Raw genomic sequence first — 21,778 nt, 5'->3', positions numbered from 1 at the left:
GTTTCGGCGTGGAGAGAAAGACAGCCGGTGAAATTACTGGCACTTGAGGCATACCATCTTAGGCGTCTAGGTTGGCAACGCATCTGCAATACCCCTGGTGTTGCAGGTGTTGCAGATGTTTATGGGCGGTGGTGATCTCTTACCATCAGGAGACTTGCTCGTTTGCCATCCAGTCGAGAAAAAAAACTAGTTTGCAGGAAAGGGTAACTAACTCACAATAAGGATACAATAATAAGTACACGGTGCTTTTTTGAAAGACACTAATGGCAGTTGAAGAAAAAAAGCGATAGCACTGTATGTTTAAACGCTTCGAATATTTGTGATTTCGTTATAAATGCCTTGATGCGAAACATTAACCACTCGCAATGGAAGAAATGGCGACAAATTGTATTTATTATTACATTTGTCTTCGCTGAAAAAGAGGTCAGGCGTCAGGATTCAGCCGCGAACTCATTTCCTTGACTTTTATTTAAAGGCCGTAGACGAATCCGCTTAAAGAAAAGAAAGCAGTAGGAAATAACAATTTTGTAAGAGACAAATAAAATGTTAGAGCGCGCATCGCTGTAAGAGAAGCCCGAGATAAATGGAGACAGGAGGGGAGATAAAAATGATGGCGGATGCTTCGTGAATGGAAGAAAATTAGGAAATTCACCGCCGCGCTTTTTCAGGGCCGCTCGAGCTGTTTAAATTATATCTAAATATAAATTCGTACTTATGCGGGCCGAACATTCCAAAAGAGATAAGGGAGCAGCCGCCACACACGAGCGCTTATTAAATTCAATAAAGCTCACCAGCTACGGTTCTTTTATTTATACGGACGAACATTCCCAAATTAAACTTATATGTTATCCTAACGTCTAATAAATGTTCGTCATCTTTTCATTCAATTTTTTTATAAATAAAAGAAAGTGAATCACGAGTTACTAGCGTTCAATCACGTTTACAGAACAGAATACAAATGTAAAATAACAAGAAAAATGTGTTTACGAAAGCAACCGACACAAACTCGACACCCTGTAAGGGACGCAACATTTAATTCACGCAACTAAAATCGCGACATGACGGATGTCAGGAGAAATAAGCCAAAAATAATAATAACACAACAACTGTATAGAAGGCGTCGAGTTTGCCCACGTAATGCGGGACGCGTCCTTGTGAGGCTCAGGACAAAGCAATTTTGTTGGCTCAAGACACCAGAGTTGGCATGTCACCCGCACCGCACACATGTGAACCGTTGATAAGATTCGTTTGTTTTACTACTGCTTCATGTATATAATTACGTACGGTTACATACTTAATTATTTACTACAGAAGAAAAAATATATCAGCATAAAAATCAATTAGGTTCAATAGCTGAGCAGGTATGTGTGTATCATAGGTGATACACAGGTGTGTATATTATTCTTGAAATCACCTTGTCTTATTCAGAATAAAATACAAATTACCTATACACCCAACAATATTTAACTTTTATCAAATACAAGGCTGTGAATCCACGGGCGTAGCTTGATGACCATATACCATTTCATGTAGTTGAAATATTTGATGTTCGACTTATTGAAGAAGTGAACTTTACAGGGTTACTTTTAATTCTATTCGTCATGCATTAGGTGAGGTGAGGTTTATATTATTAAACAATCATAGAAAGTTTACTTCTCAAGTAATTCGAATTATATCAAATGTTATAAGTAGGCACCTATCTATCATTACACAACCCCACCAAATAACTTGTGAGAGGTAGAGTTAAGCAGTGTAAGGACAAAAATAAGACAGCCGCGCTAAGTGAAGCTAGGAAATAAAAATAACTCATTGTTGAATTTTATTATCCTAGCAAATCGTTAAGTTTAATTACCCTATGTAGCAAAGCAGGATGAAAAGGCGAAAGAAATATATTATTTGCGCAAATCGGAAAAACTCAAATAAATAAACCCAAAAATAGGTGCTTAATTTAATCTTAGCCGTGAATAGCCGAGTGTTTTAGTCTATGGCCTATGGCCTCTCAAGTATAGGATCGTGGGTTCAATCTCGGACTCAAACTTCTGAGTTTTTAAAAATTACATTTGAAATTTAGCATGACCCTGAAGGTGAATGAAAACATTGTCCAGGTTTTCGCATACAACTGGGAAGAAATGTGTGTGTGATGTTCCTAATCTGCATTGGGCTCTCGTTGGAACTACGGCTCAAGCCCTCTCGCTTTGACAGGAGGCTCTTGCCCTGAAGTGGGACGTATACAGGCCGAGATTATGATGATGATGTAATCTTAAATATTAACCGTCCTACTTATTATTACAAGTGTATACGTTTGTAAAAATATTTGAATGTTTGTTACGCAATCATGCTATACCTAATAACTTCTGTAGCAATTTAACGCATTCACTATATGCGTTTTAGGAACTTCACCTAGTGCCGCTGTCATAATTATCCACACATCTTGTAACGCACATGTGCGTCGGTGGCACCTGTGGAAGTCAGGTGGCGGTAAATGCGTTAAAGGGAAATGAGTATAGTTTAAGCCCCGAGGTAGAACTTAAGATAAATTGTTTTATCCTGCAAAATTGTATAATTCCCGCCATAAATTGATATACGAATTCTTCGCAGACGAAACCGCTGGCAACAGCCTGTTATTAAAATATTGAATGTAAAAAAGTGCTAGATGCTCGCCCTAACGCAGAAACCAAAAGTACCTATATAGATACAACTAAACTAAATTTTATTATGGCCCCTGTGGCATGGTGCCCAGAAAGCTGGCGGCATTATCCCGGTGAATTACAATGCTTATTCGTAAGCGTCAGAACCCCTGGACCAATGGAGATATTTGATGTCTAGAAAATACCAAAATCTATTACCGTTTTGCTACTATTTGATATCTAACTTCAAATAATTAGTACCTCGATATATATTTCGAAATTTTATCCCGATGCCGTGGGAATATCGGAATATCGGGATAAAAGTAGTCTATGTGTTATTTTAGATGTCCACTATCACACACACACACACATACACATACATTACTCACAAACATTCGTATTATTTACTGTTTAATGTATTTACTGAATGAGGGAATGTAACTTGCTTACCCTCTGGAGCGGGGGGTCTCGGTTGATAGTGTAAATCTGAAACAAACAAAATAAATCAACTATGCATTTCTTTTTGAATTCCATTATTAACGATTCAAGTTAAGATTAAGTGGGAGTGAAGCTTATATTCAACTGCGTTGAATATCAGATTTTATCATATATATAACAGCTTAGCACTCACTAATATATTTGCAAACAATTATTATCAATTTGATAACAACAGCAATAAATATTAGGTTGAAACATTTACGAGGACCATGTTAGCTGGTAAGTATGTTAGCCATAAATTGTGGTTTTTCCACACAGTAGTTTTGAATCCAGTCATTATTGTTATGTGGTCAATCCGGCAATGTAATTAATGCAGCTAATTATAAAACCAAACCTAACCCGCAATTTTGATCGTGGTTTCACTAATTCGTATTAGTTTCACACTGCGAGTGCTGTATATTATACATTTCTAATTGCTGGGCTTCCATCCCATCCCAGCCTATATACGTCCCAATGCTGGGCACAGGCCTCCTCTAAGAACAAGAAGGCTAGGGCCATAGTTCCCACGCGGACCCAGTGCGGATTGGGAACTTGACACGCACCACTGAATTGCTTCGCAGGTTTGCGCAGGTTTCTTCACGATGTTTTCCTCGTGGTAAATTTCAAATGCAATTCCGCACATGAATTTGGAAAAACTCAGAGGTGCGAGCCGGGGTTTGAACCCACGTCCCTCTGCTTGAGAGGCGATAGGTCAAACCACTAGGTCACTACGGCATTGCTGGGCTTAGAGACGTCAATTAACTTTAATGTTCCTTAAACCATTTTTACACGGTTGAAGTATCATTATAATTATTATTAATGAAAGAATTAGTCATGCAACTAATTACTTTTTGAATGAATTACCTTTCACCCTCTTGATGTCTTTTAACGAAATAAAATAATAACTCGATGAGGTATAACGTAGAGGAACAAAAAACGATCGGAAGGTGATAAGTTTTTTATGCGTTATTTTTGACATACCTAATAAGTGGCCAGTGCTAAATCTATCATAGTAAAAAGATTACCATAAACATTTAAACAATTTTTGGTTATAATATTTCTAGCCAGGTGTCAGTCATGTATACAAGGTGTTAATTAAATAACTGACAACCAGAACTAAAGTAGTTTGCTTAGAATCGAGAGTAGAATCGATAACACTATGTTTTAAATTAGGTTGTGTTTGTGTTCTGAAATCCCTTTTTAGGGTTCCGTAGCCAAAATGGCAAAAACGGAACCCTTATAGTTTCGCCATGTCTGTCTGTCTGTCTGTCTGTCCGTCTGTCCGTCCGTCCGCGGCTTTGCTCAGGGACTATCAATGCTAAAAATCTGTAATTTTTCACGGATATACAGGGTGTCCCAGAAGTACCACGTCACAGTGACACCAGAGGTAGGCCAGCTCAAGAGGAACCTAACCACCCTAACATGACCCCAGTAAAAGTTGGACGGTTTTCGAGTTATTACCGAAATAAAGATTTTTGGGGATACTCCCCTTTGTCTTGACATTTTTAGTACCAGCATCGACTTGAAAAGCTTTTAATAACAGTTTTTTATGTGTATCGAATCGTGAATAGTTACTTCAGAAGTGCAGTGTGTTATTTTGTCAGTAACTACCGTAAAATGCTGAAAAAAACTTAATTAATCTTGATTTAAGTTGTCTCAAAAATAAAAAATTTCAACTTTAACCATCTGCCATGAAAAAAATTTACTAGAAACGAAACAAACAAATAACGCCAATAAGTTAGACATGTTATGCAGATTCAGAAATGGTATGACACATGTATCTCACTCCAAAAACATTAGACATTCTTATCACTTTAGCGAAGCCCTATCGAACCAACTTAAAACTTGAACTCCGAAAGCAGTCCCTGCTAAGTGGTACAAAAATGCTGTGTATAGCGATAGCTCATCTATTATCTGATACAAACATTTTGCCAAATGCACGAAGGTTAAATATTAATATTTGTCTCCCTTTTCAAGGCTAGGACCGGATCCTAAAGAACCGGATATAACCTAACCAAAAAAAAGTTGGAAAATCCCCAACTTTGTCACTTCAAAGTTCAATATTTCAAAAGCGGCTGAAACGATTTTGATAGAATATGTCTTAAAACCATCGCTAAAAAACCTGCTTTCAAATAATAAAAAAACGCATTCAAATCCGTTTACGCGTTTAAGAGCTACGGTACCACAGACAGACAGACATAGAGGTCAAACTTATAACACCCTTCTTTTTGCGTGGGTGGTTAAAAACAGGTTTATCTTTCATTTATTTATTGGAATGTTAAAACTTTCCCCCATGGACTCTGATGCACAAAAAACATCGTTTAATCAAATTTCGGCTCAATTTTCGTAAACTGACTTCCGATATGGTACGGGCCGCGTCGAATACTCGTTGCCGCAATCCTTCTTCAGAGCGTATTGGTTTCGCGTAAAATTTGTCTTTTAAACATCCCCAATAAAAAAAAAGTAGTGGGTTTAGATCCGGGGAACGCGGTGGCCATAAAATTGATCCCAATCGACCAATCCATCTCTCAGGGAATGTTTCGCTGAGGTGCTCACGGACTAGCCGAGCGTAATGTGCCAAGAAACCATCTTGTTGGTACCACGTGGTTCGTGTCAGTGCCAACGGTACATCTTCTAATAAACCAGGCAGGTCGTTTTGCAAAACTGTAAATAGTTTCTACCATTAAGAATAGGAGGCAACTCGACCGGTCCCACAATTTGTCCATTAAGAATTCCAGTCCACAAATTAATTTTGAATTAGTATTGGGACCGATCTTCTCGTTCTTCATGTGTCTGTGTTGGTTTTCTGTCTGCCAGCTATGGACGTTATGTAAATTGAAATATCCATCCCTTTTGCAAGCCGATTCTTCAGTCCACAATATTTCATTGAAATAAATCGGGTTTTAGAATATTTTAATAGGCTTACGTTTGGCCTCAATCTCCCTTGATGAAAGGCGAAGATGAGGCTTAAGATGGTACACGTTTGTCTAGAAGGTGTCTGTTCACTTTGACCTTAAAGATGTCCAGATTATAGCGTTAACCAAATAATATATCTAACGTTTTAAACTTTCGTGATTTTCATTCATATTCATAATACCACCGACGGGACTTATCACGCTTACACACACGAGTAATATTTACCTCGACGTTTCGGCAACATTACAGTGGCCGTGGTCACGAGTAGACTGAAGTGTGGGGTGTCAAGTCTGCTAGCAGCGCGAGTCCTTCGAACTACCCTGTATTTTTGCAGTGTGGAGGAGGAGGAACTGAATGAACACACATTTCTAGTATAAACGTAGCTATCATAAGGTCGCGGGTGAGCAAAGTAGGTGATTGTTTCAGTTCATTAATATGAACCTCGGCAAAGTAACGCCTGATTCAATAAATTAGTAGGTAATGTAACATGTTTTTACTTAACAGTGACGGCTTGCGGCATCAGCAAAGTGATAAGAATGCCTAATGTTATTTCAGTAAGATACATGTGTCATACCATTTCTGAATCTGCATAACATGTCTAATTTATTGGCGTTATTTGTTTGTTTTGTTTCTAGTATTTTTTTTCATGGCAGATGGTTAAAGTTGAAATTCTTATTTTTGAGACAACTTAAATCAAGATTAATAAAGTTTTTATCAGCATTTTACGGTAGTTACTGACAAAATAACACACTGCACTTCTGAAGTAACTATTCACGATTCGATACACATAAAAAACTGTTATTAAAAGCTTTCCAAGTCGATGCTGGTACTAAAAATGTCAAGACAAAGGGGAGTATCCCCAAAAATCTTTATTTCGGTAATAACTCGAAAACCGTGCAACTTTTACTGGGGTCATGTTAGGGTGGTTAGGTTCCTCTTGAGCTGGCCTACCTCTGGTGTCACTGTGACGTGGTACTTCTGGGACACCCTGTATATGTAAACTATGCCGACACAATGGTACAAAAAAAAATTTTTGTAGGGTACCTCTCTTAGACGTAAAGTGGGGATGATTTTTTTTTCTCATCCTACCCTATAATGTGGAGTATCGTTGGATAGGTCTTTTAAAACCATTAGGGGTTTTAAGACGACTTTTCGTTTCAGTGATTTGTTTGCGAAATATTCAACTTTAAAGTGCAAATTTTCATTAAAAATCGAGCGTCTCAACCCCCCCCCCCTTCCCCCCTAAAATCTAACCGGTGGGTGGAAATCAAATCAAACTCAAGGAAAACTATAACGGTTAAGTTTGCTTGAGAATTATTAGTAGTTTAAGAGTTAATAGCAGCTAAGGTATAAAATATACCTAAACTATGGAGGATTCAGTATAAAATACGAAATCCTTAGAAAAATATTACTTAATTTTTTTGTAATGGCTACGGAACCCTATTTTGGGCGTGTCCGACACGCTCTTGGCGTGTTTTTTATTTTACCCAGTCTAAAAGTTACGACTGCAACAAGCGCCAATTAAATATTTTAGCGAGGTTGCATATTATTTTGATAATTTAATACTGTCCGTTTTGCTGTCAATGTGTGATTTGCTTCTAAAAACATCAAAGCGCAACTGACAAAGCAAATTATGAGTGTAGAGTTAGGATGCAGAATTACTGACTTAGCAAAAAATACGAATATCTTTTAAAATAATGAAGGTATTCAGAAATAGCAACTTACTTAAAACGAAAATATATTTTTGGGGCGTCTGCGCTTTTCAGTTATTTAATTAACACCTTGTATATATTTGTATTTATACAAATATATATATAATATATATATATAGTATTAGGGAGAATTAATCTGTGCTAGTCTCTATGCTCGATAGAAAAGCATAACTGATTTACAGGAATACAACTTCTGCGCTTATGTAAATATATAGTAGATGTGTCTGGTGTATATTAACAACGAGAAATCCTTTTTAGGGTTCCGTAGTCAACTAGTAACCCTTAAAGTTTCTCCATGTCTGTCCGTATGTCTGTCCGCGGCTAAGCTCAGAGACCGTTAGTATTAGAAAACTGTTATTTGGCATGAATATACATATATATCTGTCACGCTGAAAAATTGGTAAAATAAAAAAAAAAAAAAAAATTGGGTACATACCTCCCATAAACGTAAAGTGGGGATGTTTTTTTTTTCACTTTCACCCTATGATGTGGCCTTAGATGTGGAGTATCGTTGAATAGGTATTAGAAAATGAATAGGGGTTTGCAAGAACCATTTTTTGATAAAGTGAATATTTTCGGGGATATTCACTCCGAAAGTTCAAAAAAATGTGTCGCCCTCCCCGTCTAACTTTTGAACCGCACGTCTAAAAAATATTAAATAAATCGCGGAAGTTATGCTTCATAAAACATTTCTAGGAAAATTATTTTCTACTTAACCAGTTGAGCAGTTTTTAAGTTTTTGTAAGAAATGATTTTTAAACCCCACCCGACCCGTGGTCCAACTATAGTTTATCCAACTGCTTTCCTCTTTCTGGGTATTTTGCCCTTCGGGCATTTTCGTAATAAAGTATAATATTTATATAAATAAATATAAATATAATTGAACAAATTAGTTGGACCACGGGTACGTCACTTTCTAAACTAAGCTTGTAATTTAACCGTCACTGCGTGCATTTTTTTCTTAAAGTACCTATAATATCACGCTAAAAGTACCTTCTTTGAAATAAAAAATATATATATTGCTGTTAAGTTTTTTTTCTAAAAAGGTCTCTAATCAAGGGCTAAGTGCCAACATTTTTCAGCTTCATTTCCCAAAAACTGCACCCGACCCCCGCGTAGCTGGGGCGGCGGGGCGCGTCAACGTAGAGTAAATGCATTTTAACCGACTTCAAAAAAGGAGGAGGTTCTATGTTCCAATGTTTGTATTTTTTTTTATGTATGTTCACCGATTACTCAGTCAATTGTAGACTGATTTTCAAAATTATTTTTAATCGAAAGGGTATTCTTCTGAGGTGGTCCCATTGTCACCAAGTCAAGATCTGATGATGGGATCCTAGGGAAATCGAGGGCAAACCTCAAATTTTATAGCACGCCTATGGCGATTTTAGCATTTACATTCAGAAAGTATCATTTGGTAACCTGGACCTGATGAAGAAAACCGTGATGACCAATGGAACTCGTCTATAAACGATCATGATTAATATACCTAGATAAGCGACTAAGAAGAAGCTTTAAGTTAATGATTCTTTCGAACTGATCTGATACTGAAGCCAGAAGGTAGGCAACGGAACTCTGTTATAAAACAAAGCAACTTAGTCGTGTTTGGGCTTAATGGAATCGTTGTGAGATGTACTTTGGCTACGAATCACTAAAAAGTGAGAAATAAAGAAAAAATTTAACAAAAAGTAAAACCGACTCCACAAAAATAAAAATAAATAACAAAAAATGGAACGGACTACGACTACTATGGAGGGATTGAAACCCATAAGTATGTAAAAGAGGTAGATGACTATTGTCCCACTCCTTCTGTCTCGTTCTGAGGCACCGACTTCGAGCTAGTACGTACCTAGAAAGGGTTTTGTAGTTTTTTTTTTTATTTTAATTTTTTTATTTTTTTGGAGTCGGTTTTACTTTTTTGTTAAAAGTTTTCTTTATTTGGTTATATTGATATTTTTAATTCGCATAAGTTCGTATTCGATAAGTTTTTGAATGGAATGTCCGATTTGAATAATTCAAAAAATTATTTACAGCTATTAAACCCGTCTTGAATACATTTTATTTAGATAAGGATTAAAACAAAGGTATGGATAACATGGTCTGATTTTAGTGGGCATTTTTGTCAACTTTTAAAATGTAAAAAAGTAGTTATAGTGACATAACTACAATAGTTGGACATATGGTATTGCAAATGGTATGGAACATTTTTTTGTTCTATCATCAATAGCTTCCACAGCGCATGCGATGAAAGATGTTTTATCGCAACTTTTTTTACATTGAGTTACATTATTGAAGTTTTAGTACGGAACCCTTTTTTCTGATAATAAATATAGCCTATGGCACTTTGGAATAATAGCATTATAATAGTGAAAAAATAATAATTGGTCTAGTAGTTTTGAGTTAATTTGTAAGAAACATCGAAAAATACAAAAATACAAAAACCCAAATCTTTCCTCTTTATAATATTATACTATATATACTATTAGTATAGATTTTTTTTACATATTGATACATTATTTTATATCGTAGAACATTTTTTTGTTCTATCATCAATAGTTTCCAAAGCGCATGCAATGAAAGATGTCTTATGGCAACTTTTTTTACACTGAGTTACATTATTGTAGTTTTAGTGCGGAACCTTAACTTTTCTGTTAATAAATATAGCCTATGTCACATTTGAATAATTTAGCATTCTAATAGTGAAAGAATTTTTGAAATCGGTCCCGTAGTTTTTGAGTTAATTCGTAACAAACATCCAAAAATCCAAATCTTTCCTCTTTATAATATTAGTATAGATTAGTATTATAGACTTGATGAATGACGATCGGGTAACTAACTGATTAGGGCCCCGGACGTTATTGTGTAACGCTTTTGAAATCACGATCGTTTTCATAACTTTTTTCTGTCGGTATGGGATGAGGGCAGAAAGGGATAGAGATTGCGATCACGAGCGTCCGCGCGTCATGCGAGACTAGAGAACTTGGATTTGAACCCCGGTCCGGGCCAAACCTTATACAACCGATATTCTGGATGTTTGTATAGTAGTCCCGAAATAAGCAAAGTTTTTCTCATTATTAGAAACGGTTAAATATTTGAATATCGAAAATTAAAATACCCACGGTTAAAATGTCGATGTTCAAAATGTCGAAAATTAAAATATCGATTGTATCACAATATCGAAAGTTGTTATACCTATGGTCAAAATGTCTAACATTGAAATATCGATTGATTAAAATATCGAATGAGTAAAAATATCGATAGCCAATATATTATCGAAGTTGTAAATGTCAACATATTTGAATGTCAAACATTTTAAATATCGTACATACAAATCTGCTTTATTTATTGCTCCTTTCTCTTAATAGCATTTATTTTACATAATCTAGTCATTTTTAGCACTCGCCGGCCGCTAACGCGGCACGCTCGGTTCGCTCGCTCGGCTCGTGCGTTGTTGTGATTATAATTCTAACCTGACCGAAACAAATATTTTTGGTAATTCATGTTCAATAGTTTAGGTTAGGTTAGTATTGCGTCAAGGCACGAAGCGCCTCAACTGAGCGGAATAGGAGCTCCGCGAAGCGGAGCTCCGTCTATCCTGTCACGTGAAAGTTCATACATAGGATATTTCGATGTCACTTTTGTAGATAAATATATTTTCGATATATTGGACGTAGGTTATCTAACCATTCGACAATATAAACTTTCGTTATTTTAATTTTCGATATTTCGATACAGTCGATATTTTAATTTTCGATATTTTGAACATCGACATTTTACCCGTAGGTATATTAACTTTCGATATTCAAATATGTAACCGTTTATCTCATTATTAGAAATACTTTCATTAACCGTGATATTTTTTATTCAACTGGCTTATACCCGACAATTTCTCCCCGCGAAAGATCAAAAAATTTACTACTTTCTTAACTCGGGATTTTTTTTTAATCCTTAGGGCACCTTAATGGTACCATTTCAAGTCTCTTGCTCCAGTCGTTGAGCACAGCGCGTTGCTTGTCTGTCAGCAATACAGGATGTAAAGAAGCAAAATTGTAGGAAGAGCAACATCTTTTGTTCGTACACGAACCTTTGTATGTAACCAACTATTCTTTATTTCAAAGAATGGATCAGATCACGTAGCACGAGCATTATCTCTTTTGGCCATTGTCCGTCTATTTATTGGTATCAAAAGTATTAATCGAACGTAAAAGAAAGTCTCTATTACTTGGTTCACGTCTCAGTTGCATCTGAAGATATTCGGATACATTCTGAAAGTAGGATATATTTAAGCACCATTCAATACTTACTGATATTAAATTTGACTTACTGAATGTAAAATAAATCGACGCCGCTAAAACGGTTTTTCTATTTTGCTCGTGGTAAAACGTGAATGTAACTATTTTGAATGTAACTATTTAAAATTTTATGTAACTCTTTGAATCTGTATGATATGATCCCCTATACGCGAATTCAACTCGAACGTGGCCGGTTTTTTCATAGCACAAGTTGCGCACACTACTTACGCATTAACTATGTAGGCATATTCTCTTAATTTGAAAGCAAACACAAAAACATTGTATATTTTGGACTAATATTTCGGCCCACGTTGGCAAATCTGAATCTCCCAAGCTCATTGCTAACTAAATGATGTTGTTTTATCATTACAAGACGTTGTAAACGGGTGTCTACTTTGTTCTTGCATGACCGTCACTCTTTATTTACGTTAATTAAACCTTGTTTGCTGAACTAAGCAAGTTAATTTACTGAAGCACTTGTACGTGTACATAAATATGTCTAGGCTCCTGTAGGGAAAACATCTTTAACATAATGTTAAATACCTATTATTCGTGATTAGGATAGGAAGTTGTAACAATACGTATGCCAAACTAGAAACAGTCTAAAGTAATAAGGAAAGCAATTGCTACTGAAAATAAGTAAAAGGGGACAATATTACCACGGAGTTAGAAAGTGGGGAGCAACGCCAGGCTGCATAGGGAGACCGTTGAAAGTTGAAAAGCTTTTTGTCGGGTTTCGTATAATGGCATCCAGCAATTTGCCCAAAGTATTATCTATTCCAAAATTGCCCAGCCGATTGAGCCAGCATTTCCGCCTGTAAAATGAGTTTCCGCGTTACAAATTGGGAAGCTCGATTTGCGTTTAAATTCTAAATTACAAGCTCATCGCTCTAGTCGCAGTGAATCCACGGAACGCATGACTGTACTAGCTAAACGTACATTGGTGAGTTTTTTACTAGTGTAATTAATTTCACCGCGGGCTTAGCGGCAGGCGACTGGCTCCACGAGTCACGATCAACTTTATCTTTTGAAGCGGAACGAGAATAGCTAATCGATTAATTTTCACGCCGTTTGAACAGAAAATCCTTATCCGGAATGCAGGGTCGAAAATTCACTGGCCCTGATATTTGAAACTGACTCCAATTTGTTTCTGGATTTTACGAACTAGAAAAATCTAGTTTAAAGCAGCGGTGACGTTGATTGATTTCCTGATTGGTTTATTTAGTTGTGCCAAGATTAACTATTATTTAAACTTCATCATCATCATCCCAGCCTATATACGTCCCACTGCTGGGCACAGGCCTCCTCTCAGAACAAGAGGGCTTGGGCTATAGTTCCCACGCGAGCCCAGTGCGGATTGGGAACTTCACACGCACCATTGAATTGCTTCGCAGGTTTGTGCAGGTTATTTTAACTTAAATGAGCTTAAATTGTATTCTACGTACAAAACATTAATGATGGCATAAAAGCCATTAGAGTATTGGTTAAACCGAGTCTAAAGAAGATCACGGGTCAATGGTTCCCAATTAGGGTGCGGCCTTACTCATCCAATTAGACGTCTTATTTCCGTCTTATTTCGTACGGCTTATATCGTATCTGACAAATTCAATTTAAAAAACAACAACTTATAAATCGGCAGTTGGTATCACATTTCCAATATGGCGTCGTAAATAGTCGCAATTTCCAACGAGCATTTCAATCAGGGAATCCGTGATTAACTTAGTGCTTACGCAACAGGAAACTAAGTAAAATCGATTCATACAATGAATCGAGTAGAAGCGGCCGTTACAGAGCCGCAACAAATTGAAATTGATACCATCGGCGAGCACGGCGACCGGATATTACGGGTGTCAAGCGCAATCACGCACTTGACCATAAGCGGCGGCCCTGGCCGTGTCTAACACTTTGTTAGCTCCAAGGCTCTGTCCCCTTCGTGAGTAATCTGTTGTGATCATTATCTGTGAAAGTTTTCCGAAGTACCTAAGGCCGAAGTTTTGCAAAAGATGTAACTCGACGCGTTACACGTCCAATCAAAACAATCGATGCCAAGTTTCCTTAGACTTAATAAAGAGATATCTACAGATCCGACACTCGGACTTTTTCCCTAACTTATTAATTGGCTTCGTTATAATTGATTGATTAGATAGAAATGGATAGAAATAGTAGAAGGAATCTTAAAAAAACCGGCCAAGTGCGAGTCGGGACACGCACAGTGTAGGGTTCCGTACCACTAAGATGCGGAATATAGTCCATATAGAATTTTGATCGACTATTACTCGTTAACTTAAAAAACACACTTAGCCGTGATTGTTTTTAAATTCGTGAAAGATAATTACCTATGTACATTTAATTTTTTTATATTTTTCAAGTCTGCAGGTTGTAAGGGGGCACATGTTTAACAAAAATTTGCAATTTAGAACTTAATATTTTCCGAACGATTTCCTAAATGTTATGCTTTCGAGAAAACTGTCCACTTTACCTGTAGAAGCATAGATATTTCTTTCGTATCTGAGTAAAAAAATAAAGCCGAAACCGAGTTAGCACTTTTTAAATTGGCTTGACAAACAAATGGAGCGTGACTTTGCTTTATAATTTCTGTGCCGATAAAAGACGATGTAATAACCAATAGTGTAGCCCGTATAAATTCTCGATTACTTTACAAAATTTATTACAATCGATTAATCCTAAGTCGTACGTGACATTTTTGTTAAAGCCACATCAACAAAGAATTTTTAGAAATAGTAGTTGAATTGGCCTGAATGAAAAAGCTGCTGTATGTAGTCGACAGTAAAAGGGTAATTTTTTCATAGTTCACAACAATTGGGCAACGTAGTTATAGGTCCTCAGCATACGGCATTACCTACTTAGTTTTGAATCTGGATATATAAAATCGTGTCAGTACTTAATCACGAAAAACTTTTTCACGAAAACTTTTTCACGAACGACTTTATCACGAAAAAACTTTATCACGAATGAACTTTATCACGAAAAGACCATATCACGGAAACTATTTCACGAAAACTTTTTCACGAACGGCTTTATCACGAAAACTAAATCACGAATAGACTATATCACGAATAGACTTTGTCACGAAAAAACTTTATCACGAAAACTATATCACGAATAGACTATCACGAATAGACTTTATCACGAAAAATGTTTGAAACTTCTTCACGCTAAAACGGCTAGATCGATTTGGATGAAATTTGGCAAAAAGTTAGTTTATGACCTGGATTAAAAGATAGGATACTTTTTATTCCGATATTCCCACGGGATAGGGATAAAATTTCGAAATAACAACCGCTGGGCTTAGAGCCATGAAATTTGGTATGTAGGTAGCTGGACCTCTGGAATAACACATAGGTTACTTTTCACTCCGATATTCCCACGGGATAGGGATAATATCTTGAAATAATAACCGCTGGGCTCAGAGTCAAGAAATTTGGTATGAAGGTAGCTGGATGTCTAGAATAACACATACGCTAGTATTTATCCGGACAATCACACGGGATAGATTTGTAACTAATGGACCCCGTACATCTCTGTATTATTATTATTATTTTGTAATTTTTACTTTAATTGAATACTGTAGTTTTTAAGTATTTTGCGGTTTCACAAGTTTCTTGCGGCGCCTTCTTCTTGCAATGATGGTCTTTCTGAAAGCGCTGCTTGATTTGTACGAGCGAGCGAAGCGAGCGAGCAAGACGGTTCGGAGCAGAAGCGACTCGGATAGGTTAGGTTCAGAAGGCTAAGGCGGGAGCGAAGCGGAGGGTAGCTCCCGCCTTAGCCTTCGATGTTAGGTTTTTTTTTATAGTAGCCCGGATAATAAAGGAAATAGATAGATTAATAACAGAAAAAAGCAATTTTAATCAATAATCGCAATGTAAGTTGTCATGATAACACTATTTAGTATGGATTATGTATTTAGATATTATATGTACCTAAGTATTACATAAAGAAAACGGATGAACTAAAACAATTACCTACTTTTGCTCACCTGCAACCTTTATGATAGCTACGTTTATGCAAGAAATGTGTGTTCATGCAGTTCCTCCAACTTCACACTGCAAGAACACACAAATCACACAAATCCATCTAACTCAAGCAGAGCTCATCTTCAAATTCAAATTAATTTATTTGAGAAACAGCAATTCATAGCTAAATATAGAACAAAAATTGGTCAAGTGCGAGTCGATTTTTCTAGTGTTAAAAACATACTGATGACAGTGCAGATTTGACGAGCGCTTTATTAAAGTTGGCTTCATTGAGGTTTGTGGTTCATTAATTTGGCACAAAAAACGAATAAATTAGACAGTCACTAATTGTACTATCGAAACTTTTATAAAATATCATTAAAATCGCAAACCTAAAAGTAGGTAAATATTCAAACGACATAGCTAGCCGTTGCTAGGCGACTCGGCCGCCGACAGACAGACAGACAGACAGACAGCGGAGTCTCAGTAATTGGGTCCCGTTGGCACCCTTTAGGTACGGAACCCTAAAAAAAAGAAGAAGGCAATAGGAAAACTGCATTAATGTCTCAAAAACGTTGTTTTCACTTAAAAAAAAATAGAAAAATGCGTGTTTTTGCAGGCGGATGGTAAGATCAGCAAAGTAGGTAGGCTTTACAAGTTAACGAGTAGTTAAGTCTTTTAATACTTTTTTCTACTCGTGTAGGTAGTTTAATCCGCACATTATAATTTCACAAAAAAAATAACGAAGGCGCTTTTTAGGGCTGATTTAAAAGTCTATTGTCTCTGGTACTGGCTACTAATTATGCGCTAATTCACTGAATTTTTAAACTAATTTTAAACTAATTTTAACTCACCTACCTATACAATACAATTACTCTTTATTGTACACCAGAAATAGTAAGCTATACAGAAAACAGGTACAATGAGAGAAAAAAGCAATAGGCAGTCTTATCGCTTAAGAGCGGTCTCTTGATGGCAACCTTATTTCAGAATATTAAAACGCAACAAAAATACACCTACACATACATATATCGTACAATATAATACACGTCTAAAATGAATATAGGCGTGAGATAAACAGCCACATATAAATCCATACTAATATAATAAATGTGAAAGTGTGTGTGTTTGTATGTTTGATGATTAAAGATTTTATCCCTATCCCGTGGGAATATCGGGACAAAAAGTAATTTATTCCAGAGGTCCAGCTACCTACATACTAAATTTCAAGGCTCTACGCCCAGCGGTTGTTATTTTGGGATTTTATCCCTGGGTATCCCGTGGGAAAATCGGGTCAAAAGTTATCTATGTGTTATTTTAGACGTCCAACTATCTACATACCAAATTTCATGTATCTAAGCCTAGCGGTTGTTATTTCAAAATTTTATCCCTATCCCGTGGGAATATCGGAGTGAAAAATAACCTATGTGTTATTCCAGAGGTCCAGCTACCTACATACCAAATTTCATGGCTCTAAGCCCAGTGGTTGTTATTTCGAGATTTTATCCCTGGGTATCCCGTGGGAATGTCGGGTCAAAAAGTTATCTACGTGTTATTCCAGACGTCCAACTATCTACATACCAAATTTCATGTATCTAAGCCTAGCGGTTGTTATTTCAAAATTTTATCCCTATCCCGTAGGAATATCGGGATAAAAAGTATCCTATGTTTTAATCCAGATTATAAAATAACTTTTTGCCAAATTTCATCTAAATCCTCTAGCCGTTTCAGCGTGAAGAAGTTTCAAACATTTTTCGTGATAAAGTCTATTCGTGTAAAGTCTTTTCGTGATATAGTCTGTTCGTGATTAAGTTTTCGTGGTAAAGTTTTTTCGTGATATAGTCTGTTCGTGGTAAAGTCTTTTCGTGATATAGTCTGTTCGTGATTAAGTTTTCGTGATAAAGTCTTTAGTGGTAAAGTTTTCGTGAAAAAGTCTTTAGTGGTAAAGTCTATTCGTGATAAAGTTTTTCGTGATAAAGTTTTCGTGATAAAGTCGTTCGTGAAAAAGTTTTTCGTGAAATAATACTAGCGCCAGTAATAGTAAAGATTAAAGAAACATGCATAAACACATTCAAAATTTAAATACCTACTCGTAGTAAAATTATGCGTGAGACGAAATTAAGTGCAAATTTCGTGGTGTACGTATGTTGATTATTGGTATTTATAACAGTTTCTACTGAGACGAGAACACTAAGAGAACAGAAACATAAAACAATATAATAAACAATGACAATGAAAACCGCCCAATGCACTATATTGGTTAGCCCGCGTCATGGAACGCCGAGGAACTGAGTTTAATTCCCAACCTGAACTTTATATTTCTGTTTTTTTCGGTTTGTTTTGTCTGTGTAAACTAGGTTGGAACACACAAAAAAAGCATACTTACATAAAAATAAATATGTATGTTAGTCTGTAAGGTATTTATTGTATGGGCCAAGTTGCCCGAAATAAATGAATTTATTATTATTATCATTATAAAAATAAAAAAAGTTCATGTTTTTTCAGGTTAAGATAATAAAAAACACTTTTTTCTTATTACGCCAGCATCGAATTTATAAAATAAAATTACTTAAATAAATCAACTCAAAGAATTTGTTTACATTATTAATTACGTATGGTATGGGATGAATTGAATGATAGCTGTTAATGAATACTATTAAACTATATACTCAGCACAAGTCTCTGCTGCTAACTGGCCGGCTATCCGCTATAACTATAGCTCTCTGGCCAAGTTCGGATAGGTTTCACGCGTAAATTGAATCCCAAATACGTTTATACATGGTGAATGTGTACTTAGGTAATAGGTATACTCACTATATTTCCCTTTAGGTACTGAAAATTCGATTTCGATTCTGTTCCGTACTAATTCTGATAACTCAAACGTATGAGCCGAGGATTGCACGCATAACAACTCTGCCCGTTCGTCTAGTCTAGTTGATCCAAAAAATAATAATTTAAACTGAAAACGAACCGGTATTACATTCGTTAAATTTTATTGAAGAATAAAGACAAATTATTGGAGCACGATATAAGTTTAAAAATAAACCATAAAAGCCTTTACAGTTACTTTATTAAATTTCATTAGCCATTCAACGCCCGCGCCGTTGGTTTCCGACGGTACATAATTCAATACCCTTTGTGCACATTTTTGTGACTGGGTGCTACTTATTAAGGTAAAAACCTGCGTGTCAGGAAGCCGTTAGTCATATTCATTATCGTTGTAGAAATTATAGCTTCATACTCAATTATTGTATAGCAGCAGGACAACACGGCCGCGCACGGTGCGTGATTCATAAACTTTACCAAACCCGCCGCTGACGTTTGATGATTGCCTACCCTAATCGATTAGCTTGGTTAATTTATACTTAGCTATCAGTATTTATTAAAAGTTCAGGCAACTTCAATAAGTTGAAATCTGTGTATAATGTGGTAACTATGTGTACGTAAATTGCTGGGACAAGGAACGGTTGAGCTCGGTGTTTTGAATTTTGAGAATAAATTCGGGTTGAGTTTCGAAACGTGTTAATGTCTAATGTTGGGTTGCTTCGGACGCGGTAGGTGGATGAGTTTTACATACATAATATACATTTCTGACAAATTTATTAATCAAAAATTAAACATGCATACCTGACGATAAAATATGGCGATGTAAGACATGGCGCGGGGCGTTACCTTAGTGAACGCAATCGCCCTAAAAAAAGTTTTCCAAAAAGTCCTGTAGCTAATCAAACAGTTCTTGATTATATATTCGGTCTCTGAGCTTGTGCCCCATAGCTTTAACTTTTATACAACTAAAAATGCTATCAGTACATACGTAAAAGAATATGAAAACTTTAATAGAACTGCGTGAAAGTTTCATGTAACCAAGCATCTGCAAAACTAAAAAAAAATACTACGAAACTGCATGCTAAACTAACTCGTTCAGCAATTTGGACAGCAAGTGCTTGCCATTTGCATAGTGACTATACGAGTTTTCCAAACCTTAGTTACACGTCACGAGAGCCGTTCTCGATCTAACATTGTATGCAGCGATCGGATTCGTTTAACACGTGACTGGACACCGGGCGTCGTTTAATAGCCTCGTATATGTAAAGGACAGGCGCGGTCTACGTCCAACCAATTTGCAATAAAACAATATGGCGCAGCGCCCCAGTACACCCCAGCTTGCGGCCGCGCGCTTTGCCAGCCTCTTCTTGTATTTTATATATAACCGGACTGCGGCCCCATTAGCCACGACCCCGCTGTGTCACATTCCGAAATGTTATGTTTCTCCCACCTAAAGCAAAGTTAATCCGCGCAGACAGAAATGTTGTGCCTTTTGTTCTCTCGTTCAGCTTTTACGACAACCCTCGCAAAATGAAACTCGACGTTTCCATGTTACCGCGAAGGATGCAAGTCGAACTAATTATCATGCAGTGAATTAGAATAGGATTAAAATAACTTTTAATGAACCCGTCCCTTTAATATTCATTAAAACGTAAATTCCTAATGACACCTCAGTGGGCATAATTTTCTTACTTTGAAATGATTTAAATAATCTGAAATCTGACGGTTTTACCATGGAACTGAATATACATTTGGAGGAGGATCGCAGAATTGAAGGAATTCATTTTTGTTTTGAAGTAGGTAGGTACCTTTACCCTTACAAAAACGGCCTCGACTTTTGTTCGAATAAATACTTTGTTAGTATGGAATATTGGAAAGATACGTTTTGCTAGGTATAATGTACAACGTCCCGGTAACAATTCCCAGAATATCTTGACTACTTTAAGTATTTGTATTTGTTTTTATAGGGATTTTTTGATCGTATATTATCTATCTATGGTGATTTGAATGTAGTTCGTGCTTTAGAATTCCGTATCGGTAGGATCCAAACAGAGCCCTATTGATGTCTTTCACTCGCGTGCTCGTCCAACCGTCCGTCCGTTTGTCCATCTGCCCGGAGCTAGTCTTCAAGTTTTTACCGTATTCTTGTTGTTGTTCTTGCTGACCCGAAGTCACACAAATTACGAAAAAATATTGTTAAAAGTTTTTAAAGGTTGTAGCTTTTAAAGGTGTGTACACTTACAGCTAAACGGGCGCGTAAACCAAATTTTTGACCTGTCCGATCGTACGGGGAATCGTTCTTTAAAACTCATTAGGTACGTAGATAAAAAAAAAACATATTTTTGCAAGTGCTGAATAATCTTTTAACTTCCCATTGAGGTATGAACATGAAATTTAGTGATTACGTTTGTTTTACTGATAAATCTCAGTATACTCAATGTTCCTTTCATTTTTTCTATTTATTTTGAAGTCAGTACCTAATAATGACCCCACATTTCGAACGTTTTGCTTAAAAGTAAGATACAGCATACACTGGATACTAGATTTTTTTTTATTAGACTGGATGGCAAACGAGCATGTGGGTCTCCTGATAGATACAGCCGTTTAAAGCGTAGGTATATTTTATAATAGATAGGTATCTAAAAATATGTACGAAAACTTGGTGTGCAAGTCTGACTTGACTTGGCCGTTTTTTACAACGCTATTTACAGAGCTGTGTTCGAGACGTGGCGTAAACAAATAAATTGCATTCTTAGAAAAGAGTAAAAAGATTTCTAGTTTATTACAATCATAACTGTAGCAACAAGTTTCAGTGATACCTTACAATGTTACAACAGCTAGAAAATTCAAGGTTTTTGTAAGAATAAACTTTTTTCTCATGCCGACCTCTCCATAAATATTTAAAGCGGTTCTTTAATTCCAGTAGTTTCCCCGCAATTTGGAAATCTAGCTAGTGT

At 36.4% G+C, this 21,778-nt stretch overlaps 1 protein-coding gene across 8 annotated transcripts in view; it reads right to left on the bottom strand.

Annotated features, from left to right (window-relative positions):
* The window catches only part of LOC141437611 (agrin-like), a 202,485-nt gene that overhangs the window by 41,367 nt on the left and 139,340 nt on the right, over positions 1 to 21,778 (bottom strand). For all 8 annotated transcript variants that reach the window (XR_012452400.1, XM_074101053.1, XM_074101054.1 and 5 more), the window contains one exon: positions 3,078 to 3,113. Coding sequence is in view for 7 of the 8 variants with exons in the window: in XM_074101053.1 (XP_073957154.1) it covers positions 3,078 to 3,113 (36 nt within the window). In the remaining variant the exon portion in view is untranslated. The remainder of the gene's footprint in view (positions 1 to 3,077; positions 3,114 to 21,778) is intronic.

Source organism: Choristoneura fumiferana, chromosome 18 (genome assembly GCF_025370935.1).
Source record: "Choristoneura fumiferana chromosome 18, NRCan_CFum_1, whole genome shotgun sequence".
NCBI classification, from domain to species: Eukaryota; Metazoa; Arthropoda; class Insecta; order Lepidoptera; family Tortricidae; genus Choristoneura; species Choristoneura fumiferana.
Note: the sequence above shows the minus strand (reverse complement) of the source record. Positions and strands in the feature narration are given on the sequence as shown.